The sequence below is a fragment of the Castor canadensis genome, chromosome 3 (assembly GCF_047511655.1).
Source record: "Castor canadensis chromosome 3, mCasCan1.hap1v2, whole genome shotgun sequence".
Taxonomy (NCBI): Eukaryota; Metazoa; Chordata; class Mammalia; order Rodentia; family Castoridae; genus Castor; species Castor canadensis.
The window spans coordinates 192,176,192-192,189,645 of NC_133388.1; the positions used below are offsets into that span (position 1 = coordinate 192,176,192).

The 13,454-nt window shown below is 46.2% G+C and overlaps 1 protein-coding gene across 6 annotated transcripts in view; it reads left to right on the forward strand.

The window, feature by feature from the left end:
- Positions 1-5,141: 5,141 nt before the first annotated feature.
- The window catches only part of Khdrbs3 (KH RNA binding domain containing, signal transduction associated 3), a 177,467-nt gene continuing 169,154 nt past the window's right edge, over positions 5,142-13,454 (forward strand). For 4 of the 6 annotated variants that reach the window (XR_012446453.1, XR_012446454.1, XR_012446455.1 and 1 more), the window contains exon 1: positions 5,144-5,314. Coding sequence is in view for 3 of the 6 variants with exons in the window: in XM_020154546.2 (XP_020010135.1) it covers positions 5,227-5,314 (88 nt within the window). In the remaining 3 variants the exon portion in view is untranslated. Of the gene's footprint in view, positions 5,315-6,075; positions 6,219-13,454 lie in introns of those variants that run through there. The other 2 variants (XM_074069275.1, XM_074069274.1) reach the window with 2 other exon arrangements.

The window sequence follows — 13,454 nt, forward strand, 5'->3', positions numbered from 1 at the left end:
ATAGTGGGTTAGGAGATGGACATGGATATTTTTACTACTATGGCAATAATGTTTTACATTTCAATAGTGCTCTTCAAATCATAGCGTCTTACAAAGCACCAGAGGTGGTGACAACTTGGTGCATTGTTGAAATACAGCAAGTGCTTCAGCTTCCAGCAACACATATCACCTTTTGGACCAGGAAGCAAAGGAGAGAGGGTGGCTTCTGCATGGGGGAAGATAATAAAACACATTTCTCTGATGGCTGCATCTGAGAGCTCAGAGCAATCTTCAGGGTTTTTCTCTGCAATTCTGTATTGTTCTCATGTGATCTCGATGAAATAGGAAAAGAACAACTGTTATTACCTCCCCTTTACAAGCCCAGAAAAAAAGAGGCAGAAAGATTTGGGATGTGAAAAGATTACAAAGGCTGGTAGTGATGGAGTCAAATCCAGGGTCCCTGTCCCTCTCATTCCTGACTCATTTGTACCCATCTGACTGCTACGGGGCAGCCTGTTGACCCTGGACTTGTCGATTCTTGTTATTTTCCATTACTATTTTCATGTGTTTATCTCTTTGAAATGGAGAAACATCCCTCCATTAGGTTTTCCTTATCTTTTTTATCTCTGTCCTGTTCTATTCATCTTTCGTTTTCTTCCTTTTGTTCTCTCTGTGTCCTTTTTTCCCCTTCATATTTTTTCTTTCCCCTTCCCTTTCTCTTGGCCTTACTCTTTTTCACTCTCATTGAATTAAGGTCATATCTCATTCTCCTCCTTCCCCGGGTGGCATCACAGCTCTATAGGATTTCCTTTCACTTACAGTCCAAAAGAAAACTTTTGGGGGCATGCGCTTCCAAGAGTGGCCACTAGGGGGAGTGTGCCATCTTCGCTGCAGGACCATAACTAAGCGTTGTTGCTCTGGTAAAAGTCTGAAATGAGCTGGTCTCCCACCCAATCCCGAGAGAAAGGTATAGACGTGCAGGGCACATGCATCCAGAGACAGGAGGCCAGGTATGTGAGTGAAGGAGCTGGAAGATACGATTCCATCTGAAATAGACTGAGTGAAATAGAAAGGTGTTTGTGTGTGCCCACATCTGTGCATACCGGTCCTTCTGAGAGCAGCCACGTGCAGGAGCGCAAGTGTGTCCAGTTCTCCCCTTACAATCTTTGAATCATGTAACTTTCCTCATCTCTCAAAATGAATTGTTGCTCTCTAGCTGATCTCTGAGCTTGTTTGCCACTCTATACACTGAATGTAGGAGTTTTCTGGGGGTTGTTGAGTAAAATAGAGAAAAGCCACTAACAGATTAACTAGTCCTTGGCAAGGTATCCCTGATCTGCAAGTGGACTTTGAACTTGTGAGGGCTCCCACCTTTAAAGGAGTTTCTCCCTATCACTCCCAACATGTGTCAAGTCTTTTTCAACCCCAGTCACAAGTTTTGTAACAACTGGAGTCAGAGGCCAGGATGAATATCTGGTGTCTTTTCTGCCATGTGTTGATGGCTGATTTCTAGGTGAGGGTATGCCATCATTTGGCATCCGCCTTACATGACAAATGCCTGTCTCAGGTAGCTGAATAGCAGTACTGTTAGGGGTGCAGCATTCAGGAGAAATGGCCCCCGAAAGAATGAGCCCTTGCTGCGACCTGACCACTGTATGAGGAGCTGGGGCCAAGGACCTCAGCTCAATTTATTAAATGAGAAGAGGAGCACAAACAATCCTGGTGAGCAGAGAAGAGGGAGAGTTGGAAAGCTTTAAGACACACTTAGTGCCTAATGCTTCTCTTTAAACCTCACAGTGATTCTGCAAGGTAGATACCATCCCCTCCCTGTGCTCAGAGATAAGGAGTGAGAGGCTGATGCATGAAGCAAAGGAAACTAGAGATCTGAGATCTCGCTAGCCCTCATATTTAGACTCTGTAGCGTCTTGAAGTAACTGGGATAGGGCTGACCTCCCTTACACAAAAGGGAGCAGCAATCCTTACAAATAGAGACACTGTCTCCCAGACATACTCCCTATGTTTCGTGCATCCTCTGACATCGAGGAGCTATAGCAGTGTCTGACTTGCTGCAGTTAGTGTCACAGAGGCCAAGAGGAGTCTCTCTCTCTCCCCAGGAGTGAAGGGGCAGGAAGCAGGTGGGGATTCTGACAGACAGCCATCTGGATGGGGCTGTGGGAATTTACTGCGGCTCCTGAGATGGCTAGATGTGGTGTGATGGGTGAGGTTGGTCTGGGAAGTGCCCCTTGGGAGACTGACTTGAATCTGAGGAGAAAGCAGGCTGAGTTCCTTACAGCAGCTTAGGGACTCCATGCAGGGTAGACAGGAACTATGCAGCCACAAGCCATGAAGTAGCCAGTGCTCTCTCTAGGCTGATGTGGATTGGAAGAAGTCCATGAGACGACCCCACACCCAGACAAGTTTCTGAACACAGTGTGCCCTTAGTGAATACCACGGAATTCTGCAGAGGTCTCTGCCCTAGAAGCTCAAAGACCCGAGTTTGAGTACTACTTGCAGCTGTAAAGATTATAATTTTTCCCAAGACCCAATTTTCTCATTTTTGAAAGGAATTCGCAGGATGGTGACCTCCTGAAGATCAGCAGAGCATGCAGCAAGGCGTGGAGGTGTCCTGAAGCCAGGTTGGTGGGTGTGGACAATTTCCTGAGTATCTCACAGAGACATCCATCTCCTTCCTCCCCGGAGAACCTGGTACTAGCACTTTACAGTGTTGGGCAACTGCCCTTTTGGAAGGTTCTATGAGGAGGAGGGTCTGGAGCAGAAGATTCAGTGTCTTTTCTATCAGCTTCCTTGTGTTTGGCCCTCCTCCCCAGCTGCTGGTGGGACATCTCTGCCAACTGCTCGGATGAGGGCAGGATGGAGAGCTAGTCTCAAGTGTCCCAGATTGCTATCTGGGAAGGCAGAACCAGGAAGGGAGAGAAGAGGGGAATTAGAATCAAATGGGCCTGGGATCCCCCACTGACAGCTGTGGGACATTAAGCAAAGTATTAAACTATGCTGAGCCTTGGTCTCTTGATTTGTAAATAGTAATAAATAGAATTTTCCCTGCAGGGTGTGGAGAGAGCTGTTTGCAAAGCAGCTATCACAATATCTGGCATTAGTAAATACTCAATAAAAATACTGATTACTCAGGTTTGGTCTGTCACTGGGGCAGAAAGTCCTGTGACAGGAACATAAGACAGACATATGTACTTCAGTTCAGCTGTAAAAGGAGAACACATTTCCCTATGAACCTTCCAGCTGCCTTCCAGGTCTGCGGGCAGAACCCAGATAATGGGGTATATGTCAGAAGCTCAAACTTCAGGACAATCAACCAAGCTGGAACAGAGCCTGACAGCAGCCTTCTACACTCCTGCTTTACCATTACCAGCACTTCTCCGGGGCCCAAGGTGAGAAACAAGTGTGTTTATCACAAGTCCCTGCTTAGTCCCCAGAGCTCATGCTCCATGTCCAGCAATGAAGACACTACAGGTGGTATTTGCCCAGTGTCTCTGGGAGCTGCAGCTGAAGGCAAGGTGAAGTTCAGACCCAGAGGTCAGCCACACAGGGGAAAAACTGCACAGAACAAGAGCTAAGCTTTCATTATGTGCTGAATACTGTTTAAGTATTTCATGATGGCCCTCTTAAGAAACACTTACAGATGAGGAAACTGAGTCATGCGTCTATTTCATTTTACTGCCTCTTGCAAATTTGGAACAAAGAGCTACAGGAGGAAGATTCTCACAGGGGACGATGAAGTGTCAGTCAATTCAGTCTAGGCTGGAGCAGGGGATAGGGTGCGTGGTGCCCTCCACACCTGTCCCAGGCACAAGCACTGGAAACCTTTCCTCCAAAACAAAATTCTATCTCTGTTCCTGAGGTGCGAATGGTCTAATGAGAACAGAAAATTGCAGTTCTCTGTGAACGACCTCTGTCCATGGATGGAGGGACACAGAGAAGTGACCAGATTTTCTGGGCAAAGTCCTGGAAAGCTGTCCAGGGAATATGACATTGAGAAGCCAGCTCTTCAGGTGTGGGTTTAAAGGCAAGAGAAAAGTCTTTGGTCTGCTGTGGCCATTTATTCCACACATTTTGGGAATTCTGCAAGGGGTCTGGGGGAGCATTTGCTGGGAGGGGGGTTAGGTGGTCAGAGGAGGACATAGGACACCACCACCCACCTGCTGTGCGTCCTCTTAAGGGTACGGGTCAGCGCTGTTCACTCATCCAAGTCCAGGCACAGCCGGTTTTATGGCCCAAGAGAATGACAACCAAGAGCAAGTACTGGATGACAAAGACACCCTGAAGGGCACGCGCTTTTATGTAACCGACCTCCGCGGCAAAGGGTTCAGGAGGCTGGCGGGGCTCAAAGCCCAGGCGCGGAAGAAGGACGGGGCTTCTGCGTTATTTTCTTGCAGATACCGGGGGGGGGGGGGGGGGACAGCGACCTAAGTTAGGAAACCCACTGAGCTTAAAGAGCAGGGCCTTTCGCCTCGCCGCCTTTCCCTAGAGCCGGGCTGGGAGGAACTGGGGCTTCTCTCCTTCCCGGCTCTGCCCTTGTCCCTCCTCCCCGGGATCACAAGCTGGGTGACCTTGGGCGTGCCACTTGACCTCTCTGGGCCTTAGTTTCCCGGCCTGGCAAGGCAGTAACTGCTTGGAGGAGCGCTCTGTCGCTCTCCGGGTGGAGAGCGGGAGCTCGGCTGCAGGAGGCCCGTCAATGCGCGCCCCGTCCACTCCCTGCCCCGCGTCCCGCCGGTGGCCCGCGCAGCCGGAGCCGTCCCGCGAGGCGGCGCGCGCCGGGCGGTTGTGCGCAGCGCGCAGGCGCGGCGGGCGGGGCGCGGGGCTGGCGCGGGGCGCTCGCGCGGTGGCTCAGAGTGCGCGGGGCGACGCGCGGTGCGGGTCGCGGGCTGAGCTCGGCGCCGGCGCCACTGGCCGGCGAGCCTGGACCGCCCGCCTCTGGTCTCCGAGCGCGCCGCCCGCCCGGCCCCGGGCCTCCACCGCGCCGGCCCGCGCCCGCTGCTGCTCAGCCCGCGGCCGGAGGCAGCGGCCGCAGCGCGGGCTCTGGGGGTCCGCGGGGCCGGGCTGAGTGGCCGGCGCCCGCCCCGAGCCCCCGCCGCCGCCGCCCGGCCGCCTGCCCGGCTTGGCCGCCGCGGCGTCTGGCCCGGTCCGCTCCGCTGCGGGCGGGCAGGTCGGGCTGCGGGGCCGCTGCTGCCCGCGCGCCGGGATTCGGCGTCCCGGGCCTGGCGGCCGGCGAGCATGGAGGAGAAGTACCTGCCCGAGCTGATGGCGGAGAAGGACTCGCTGGACCCCTCCTTCACGCACGCCCTGCGCCTGGTGAACCAAGGTGAGGCGCCGGCCCTTACCTGGCCGCCGCCGCGCACGGCCGGCCCGAGGGGTCCCGGTTGGCTGCAAACACACCTCGGGGACCCCACGGGACCCGCGCAACCACCAGGGGCTCTTGGGTGGGGTCCCGGGGGAATGTGGGACACCTCGGGAAAGCCGCGGTGTGAAATTGGGTGGACTTGGGAGGGAAGGAGAAGGGCTAGGGCGTTTGTGAGACTTGAAGGAAATCTTTGGGGACTCGGGAAGACCCAGGGGAACTTGTCGGTGGGGGACTGCGAGTGTGCGCGGGCTCCGTTGGGGAGGAAGGGAGAGCGGGAGACTTGGGGGTTCAAGGAGCTGGGGAAGATACAGGAAAATGGACGGACCTGAGGGAGATCGGATGCTGGAGAGGCGAAGGGAACAGGTGCTTGGGTTGTTAGTGAAGTTTGGGGACCTTGGAAGAGGTTTGGGGTCAGACCCCAAGCTCTTTATAAAGAGCCCGGAGGCCCCAGGGGAGACCAGCCCCTCTCCCCGTCTGCCTCCCTGCGCCTAGGCGCAGCTTGGCTGGCCACTGTCCTCCTGAGGGTGGGCACCGGTGCCAGCCTGGCCGCGGGCAGCCCCAGGACGAGGCCCGGGTAGGGGAGCGCAGGCCCCTCCAGCTTGCTTGTCTGTCCTTTCCGTGGAAAGCGCTGGGTGGGTGACCCTCACTGTTGTCGGGCGGGAGGGGGTTCCGCACATTGCCAAAGGAGCCTCCCCTCACGCCTGCCCATGCGATTCGCACACTCCTCCAAGCAGCTGGGGTGCGAGCTGAGCTGCGAAGTACGGGAGCACCAGGACACTGGGGTTTATGAAGGCACGCCTACCCAGGCCGGGATTCCTCAGGCTTGCTCCTCTCTGGCGTCCTGAATAATCTGCTGGGATGGAAGGTAAATTAAGTCTTCCTCCCCAAGGCACTGGGCTACTCCTGTTTCTTGGCATATGCGTTTCAGATGAAGATGGACAGGGCGTCTGCGTTTTCTCTGGGAAAAGATGGGAACATTATCTGGTCAGATCTATTACTGTCTGCATGCATCACTCTGTGCAGTGATAGTCTGTGGTCCCCGAGTTAAATCGGGGCTGCTGCTCCTATTGCTGGCTCTGGATCTTTCATTGTTGGAACAGAAAGATGAAGCAGACATATTCTATTTGTATATAGGTATCTATACTTTTAATCCACGACCCCCTGTACTCCGAGTAGGGTGTGTGTTGTTGACTGGTGAAGATGGTGGGGAGACTCTTCCTGTCTCCAAGAATCTAAGCACATTTGAATTGTTGATCTTAAATAGGTTTACCAGTGCTCCCTCGTTTTAAATAGCTGCTTATTTCTTTAATATAATGGGCTTGTGAAAAAAAGTAATGGGCATGCATTCCTAAATTCGAGAACAAGAATTTAGGTTTTATTCCCGTGTCCCTCCGCACAGTCTGCAGTTAGGTTTGTACAGTTAGGTTTGTACTCCTTGCTCTTTATGATTTACGTACATCTTTTGTTGCCTGCTGGGTTGTCATCTCTATGAAAGAAATTTCTTTGTATGTTGTGTGAGATCTGTGGCATTAGAAACATTCTGGACTGTGGGATTGAGCACATTTTTCCTAACAAAAAAGCAGAATCAAACTTACATAGTACTCAGTTAAGGAAACAGTTTAAAAGTATAATGAGTTATCTTATTTTAAAAGTCAGGGTTCCGTGCCATGTTGCCATAGTACTGTGTTGCTGATACACATTCACAATTCTTCTGGCTTCTGTGATTTTTGCCAGTGTTAATGGCTTCCAGTTACTTGAAACAAGTATTGAGGAAATGTTTCCGTTTAGTATTTTTTAGATGTTAAACTTGATTCTGTTACTTTTCATCAAACATAATTCTTGCAAGAAGGACATTGTCACATGGGAAGGAAGAAGTGGTACTCAGATACATGTGTTACTGTTAGTTTAGATGACTTCAGACTAAAATGTTCTCTCTTAAATCAAAGGATGATATTCAGAATGCAAAGCTGTCATTTAAAATATCAATTATACCCAGTCATGTAATTCTGAAATTGCAAATACCTTCTAAAAAGTAATGTCTGAAGTCAGAATTTGAATAATTGTTAGGAACGTCTGATTGTAAGTTACATAACCAGCCTGTTATTGGCTATATAAAAGCATTTCTATTCTTATTTAGTTGTGTTTTTGTTGTTGTTGTTGTTGTTTTTACTACTTGCCTCTAAGGAAAGTATTTTTTCAGAGGTTACACTGGAATCTCTACCCATCCCTACATCCCACAGTGACAATTGATCAGTATTGTAAGCCTTTTCTTTATTGATGCATGATATGTAAGAGATATATTTTATAGTTAATGTCTCCACTGTTAGCAGTGCCTTACGTTTGCACAATGTTTTAAAGTTTCCAATGTACTTTGAGGCACCCATTATCTAGTGCCACCCTCATGCATGGATCTCTGTAAGGCAAGATACTGACATCTTTTTCAGGGAGGAAGCTGAGGACTTCAGCTGCATAAGCTTGTAGACAACCTCAAATTAATTTGAACCCAGATCTCCTGACCCTGAGGTCTTAGTTCTTTCTACTTGTGCCTTCCCCAGAAAATGGAATGAAATGTTTTTCACATGCTAATTTAAAACCCCGAGGAAATCAATATTGTTAATATGATTGCCCCTGGTTGATGTGATATAAGAGAGATAATGTGTGTCCTTTTGGAGGACTGATCGTGCTTTCTAAAAAAAGTTTCTTTTGTACTTGTCTTTGAAGAAACAAACATTGCAGTAGATGCATCTTAAAGGATTTTAATGTTGAGGCCAAGAGATCTTTGTGAATTAAAGCGCTCCTGTGACCAGCATTTTAGGTTAGTAATCAGTACATTGCAATAATGAAACATTTTGTAAATGAGATGGACTTTTTTTTTAATGCAGTATTCATGGACATTGATGAGCTTCATAGCTGAATTGTTACTGTTTCTAATAGTCCTTAAGTAAGAACTTGAGCTGGGATGACATCAGAGATGTCCTCTTGTCATGTACAGGTTGGCTTTTATACTTTTTCCAGACTATGTTCCATGATGGACTTTAGTGACTGATTGTATTTTTCATATTCCCTGGATAACTGAATCTCTTCCCCTTGTGCCCAAACACTGAATTTATTTCTCTAACAAAAGTAAGGGTAATTTTTACTGCATGTTAAAATGGACTCAAAGAAAATAGGCTTTGTTGTTCTCTATCCACTAACCTCCTGCCTCCCGTCCCTTCCCATCCCCAGTGCCTGTAGGGTGAATTGAAACTGCGTTTCTTGCAAGGAGGTTAATTGGAGATGAGAATAGTGTTGCATGTTTTATATTACATTTGCTAGTAGGGAATGTGCTGATTTTTGCTGAAAAGCATCTTCATACATGTCTTTCGCATTGTAATTTAATCCAGCTCCTGATACAAGTTTTGTTTTCATCCAAGCCAAGTAACCATTAAATAAGATTACATAACGCTGTATTTTTATTTATGTGATATAATGTATGGATTGGTGGCTGATTTCCTGCCAAGTTATATTTGGTTGTTGTTGGATGCAGGAGAGAGTCGAGCAAAGAATTCAAGAACAGTGGTCTGTGTGTTTCCACGTTGAGAAAGTTCTTTGTTGATATTTCACACTAAAGTTTTCATATTACATCAATTTCTCAAACGTTAGGATTCTTAAAATTACTTGGGATATATGTGGGGGATACAGATGTGTAGAAGTGATGTCGTTACTTTGTCCTAAGTGCATTTCTTTGTAATGCATAAAATTCAGTGGCTTAGCATTTCATTTTGGAGGATTCCTTTTGGAGAATTTTTTTGATTTGCTTGACCATCCTCTGACCTGTAAAGAGAGAAAGCAAGAATGAGAGTTGCAGAATTATGTGTGTGTGACGCTTGCATGCGAATATGGTTCTCTGCTTCATCCAAAGGATGTAGCTATTACATCTCTCTTCTGGTTTCAGTTTTTCGGGTTTTGTAAGAAAATGGATGCTGTGGCTCTGTTTAAATAACCCTCTTTTGAGTTTATGTAGTATACCAGGATTCAAAGTAACCCAGGGTGTTAGCTACTGAGGTTTGGCACCTGGGCATTAGTAGCATGCTTGCTGAGAACCCAGTGTGCTAGGCTTTTGTGCTGGATCCTCTCCTACTTGCCAGAAGGGACAGAATGAGTTTCAGATTTATAAATGCCCTCTTTCCTAAGGACCAGTCCTTCAACTGTCCTAAATAGATGGTTTAGATTTAACTAAAATAGCCTACAAATATTTTTGAGGTACTCTCTGTTCCAGTCATGTTTATAATATTAGTCCTGGGATAGCCCAAGGATGGAGAGGTTATTAGGGCAGTTTTTCGGTTGTAGAAACCAAGATTCTGACAATTAAATTCTTTGCCCAAGGTGACAAACTTATAAAATGTCAGAGTGGAAGCAAGCTTCATCGTGGGTTTCACCATGCCATACTGACCCTCAGAGGTCTAAATGTGTTCCTATCTTTAGTTAATGACAGAAGGAGAATGAAAACCCTGGCTTCTGTATATACAGTTGGTTCTTTTCTTTCTGGCCATGCTGTTTTGAAAGATAAATGATACAGCATCCAGTTTTGTACTTCACTTTTTAGACTTGTGCTTTGTTTCTTCTGACTGCTTGCTTTTCTCCATGGAGGGATGGTTCCATTGCCCAGTTTGATTTGATCTCCCAGGGCATCCAGAGCTTAACTCTCCAATGGTGTAATCCTGTCACCCTCTTTGGATGCCTGTCATCAGGAATGGGAGAGGGGGAGCAGGCTGGGGGACAGAGCCTGGTCTTCTCTTTGTGTCTTTAGTGGTTAGCATCATTCTTGGTGCATAGCCATGTGAACTGAACTCCAGTCTTCATTTCATTGTTGTCTTTCAGTTAACATAATGGTAGAGGAACTAGAATGCAGTGGTCACTAAAGAGCTTTTCTTCTTACCTCTTTAGGGCACCTGAACTGGGGGTGGGGATGAAGTCTTAACAGCCCAGAGCATCTCAATGAAAGAACGTTCTGAATGAAATTCAGTGATAAAACAAGCAGAAGAGCATGCCAGTGGTCTTAACTGGTAGACAGTTGGGGTCCTTCTCTAGGAGGTAATAAGAAGATACTGCCAGATCTGCTTGGAATCAGATGTTTCTTTACTTTTATTCTTTCTCGAAGAACTTGTTAAGCCAGTGCACTCCAATGCAGTTAGCTCTCCTTCCTTCCGTAAACCCCTAGTGAGATTTGTTTTGATAGAGTAAAACCAGCATTTTGGAAGCCTTGTCACATGTGAAATAAGCCTTCTTACTTGAAGGAGTTAATCTGCAATCCCAAGCTATCAAGCAGACCTAAACCCATCAGGACAATGGAATTGCACTTGAAGGCCAGCTGCAGTTTAGATGTAAAAAGACCCTTTTGCTTATTGTCACCAATCCCACTGACTGAAGAGAGAAAGGATTATATCTTTTTTTTTTTTTAACAGAAACAGTAAAAGTAGGATGTTCCATAGCATTGGGGATAATGATTATAATAAAAGCTGCCACACCAAGAAAGGGCCTCTTCTCTGCCAGTGCTGGCTGTGCATTATTTCTCATTCACATGAGATCTTGCAAGGTAGGTGGTTTTATCCCTGCCATGACTCCTTTGTTTTTTTCCAATGAGACATCAAAGGTTCAGAGATGTGAAGTAAGTTGCCCAGTCAAGGTATACAGCTTATAAGCCATCAGGCTGAAATTTTAAGTCAAGTCTGTAGTGCTTTGATTGGATAAGTTAGGAAAAGAGATGAAAGGCCGTTATTTGATATTGTTTGTTTTAAACACAAGTTTTGTCGTAGTAGAAGTCCATTAGGAATTTCCATTGGTGTGATACATTTTTAAAAGGTTTCTGCGAATGTGCTTTAAAACTCACTATTTTTCATGTGCGCTCCAGTGATGTTTTTCAGTCCTCAATAAGTGTGCAATCATAAGGATTTTTAATCATGTACATATTTCAGTGGTCAAAGAGAAAGTAAGAAAACATTTGGTGTAGAAAGTTTGTAAGTGAAATTCTTGCTCCAGGTCTGTTTATCTTAAGGAACCTCAGATGCACAGAGCTGTTTGTGTTTTCATGCTTCTGTTTGTCATAGAAACACCTAGTTGAGAGTGTATCAGCATTTTAGAGTCAGTTTGTAGTGCATTTGGAAATTCTCCATCCTCTAAAAATAGGCTCAAAAAAGACTAAAAAAAAAAAAAAAGAATGTCAACACACATAAACATATTATTCCCACAAATCATGGCCCTCCAGAAGGGGTTGTATACTTGCCTTGATTTGCTACCATTTGTCAAGAGCTTTTTCTAGTGTACATGCTTTAGGTATATCATATACCATCATCATCATCATCATTGTTTGGTAGTACTTGGGTTTGAACTCAGGGCTTCACACTTGTTATGCTAGGCAGCTTGAGTAACACTCACAGCTCATTTTGCTTTGTGTCATTTTTCAAATAATTTTGGTGTTTTTGCCAAGTTTTTGTCCTGGCCAGCCTTGGACTGTGATATTATTACCTCGGTCTCCCACCTGCATAGCTGGGATTATAGGTACATGACACCATACCTGGTTTGTGGGTTGAGGTCAGATCTTGATAACTTTTTACCTGGGCTGGCCTCAAACTGTCATTCTGCTGGTCTCTGTATTCGGATTACTGTTGTGAGTCACCATGCACAGCCTTTTATGTACATTATTTTATTCAATTCTTCTAACACTCTTAAAAGAACAAGTCATTTTACCTTACTTTACAGATGAGAGACCTGAGGTCAGGAAGGTCACATAATCTGCCCAGGTAACATAGCTAGTCAGCCATGACCCAGGATTCTTACCCTTAGCTGCCTGCCTGCAGGACATTATCCTAGGGACACCAGGTTGAGGTGGACGCTTTTACCAAGTTTGGTTTTGCATGTTTGGATTTCGTAAGGAGTTCTGTTAGTGAAGTTACTCAATTTAGATGCATGGTACTCAACAGGTGATAGGATGAGCAGTGCTGATTGCATGCTGTGCAGAAGGTAGACAGTGGCACAAGTGGCATAGGAGCTTTCTACCCATGCCTGCATGGAGAGTCTGGTGGATGGCATTTACTTAGGGGACAGCCTTACTTAGCAAGGGACAAGAGCTGTGTCATTATGGGAGGTGATACCTTTCTATTCTGTGCAAGTTACTTAGTTTCTCAGAGTCTTGGTTTCCCCATGTGTGAAGTTGAGAATCTTAAGCCCTCTTTGTAAGGTTGCTGTTTGAGATATAGTCCAGTGTCTAACAGGTAGTACATACTTAATAAGCACTGCCCTCTGTTTTTATAACATGACCTGATACCATGGGAGTAATGGTATCACTTTCCAGACATAAAGTATATACTTTATACATAATGCATCTAGTTGTAGTTATTGCGGTAATTTTATGATGTTAGAATGATGTAGAATGGGGATACTGAAGGAGAAATTCAGTCTTTAGGAAGCTTCTTTCATTCATGTCACAATTAGCTGCAGCTCCTCAAGAACAACTTGACCTGAGGCTTAAGTTAACACTTGAAGTTCGTGAACAGTCTGTGGCCGTGCAGCTTAAAGAATGTCTGGACATTCCGCAGCTTCCTCAACACAAGATCTCTAATCTGAATTGGCCAGCTATGAATTTCCATGATTTTTCACTTTCCGTAATTTTTTACCATCAGCCCCTGCTGCCATTTTAAGGATTTTAAAGGCATTCTGGACCGTCTTTGGTATGGTATAGGACATGAGTATGTGAACGCATTCTTTTTGCTCTCTTTACACTCGGGGTCACTATTGGTTTATGCTTCCATTGAGAGATTATAACGGGGTGGAGAAAGGGCAGTTTCATTCTAATCATTTTGCATCTTTGCTTCCTTAGGCATTTATACCACTTGTGTTCTACTTTTCTTCCACTAGATGGCGATCCACATAGCTAGGATATCCTCCTAGGTCCCCTCCACAAGCTACTCCTGGTCCCAAACTAGCCTTGATGGACAAGCTTGCTCTTGCTTTTGATTTTCATGGAGTAGCATTATTTTTCACATTCTGATACTTTATAATCACTGTCTGCAGAAAGACAGGGCGTGGTTTTGCTTTGTAACCACATATTCTTGTGTTTGTTCCT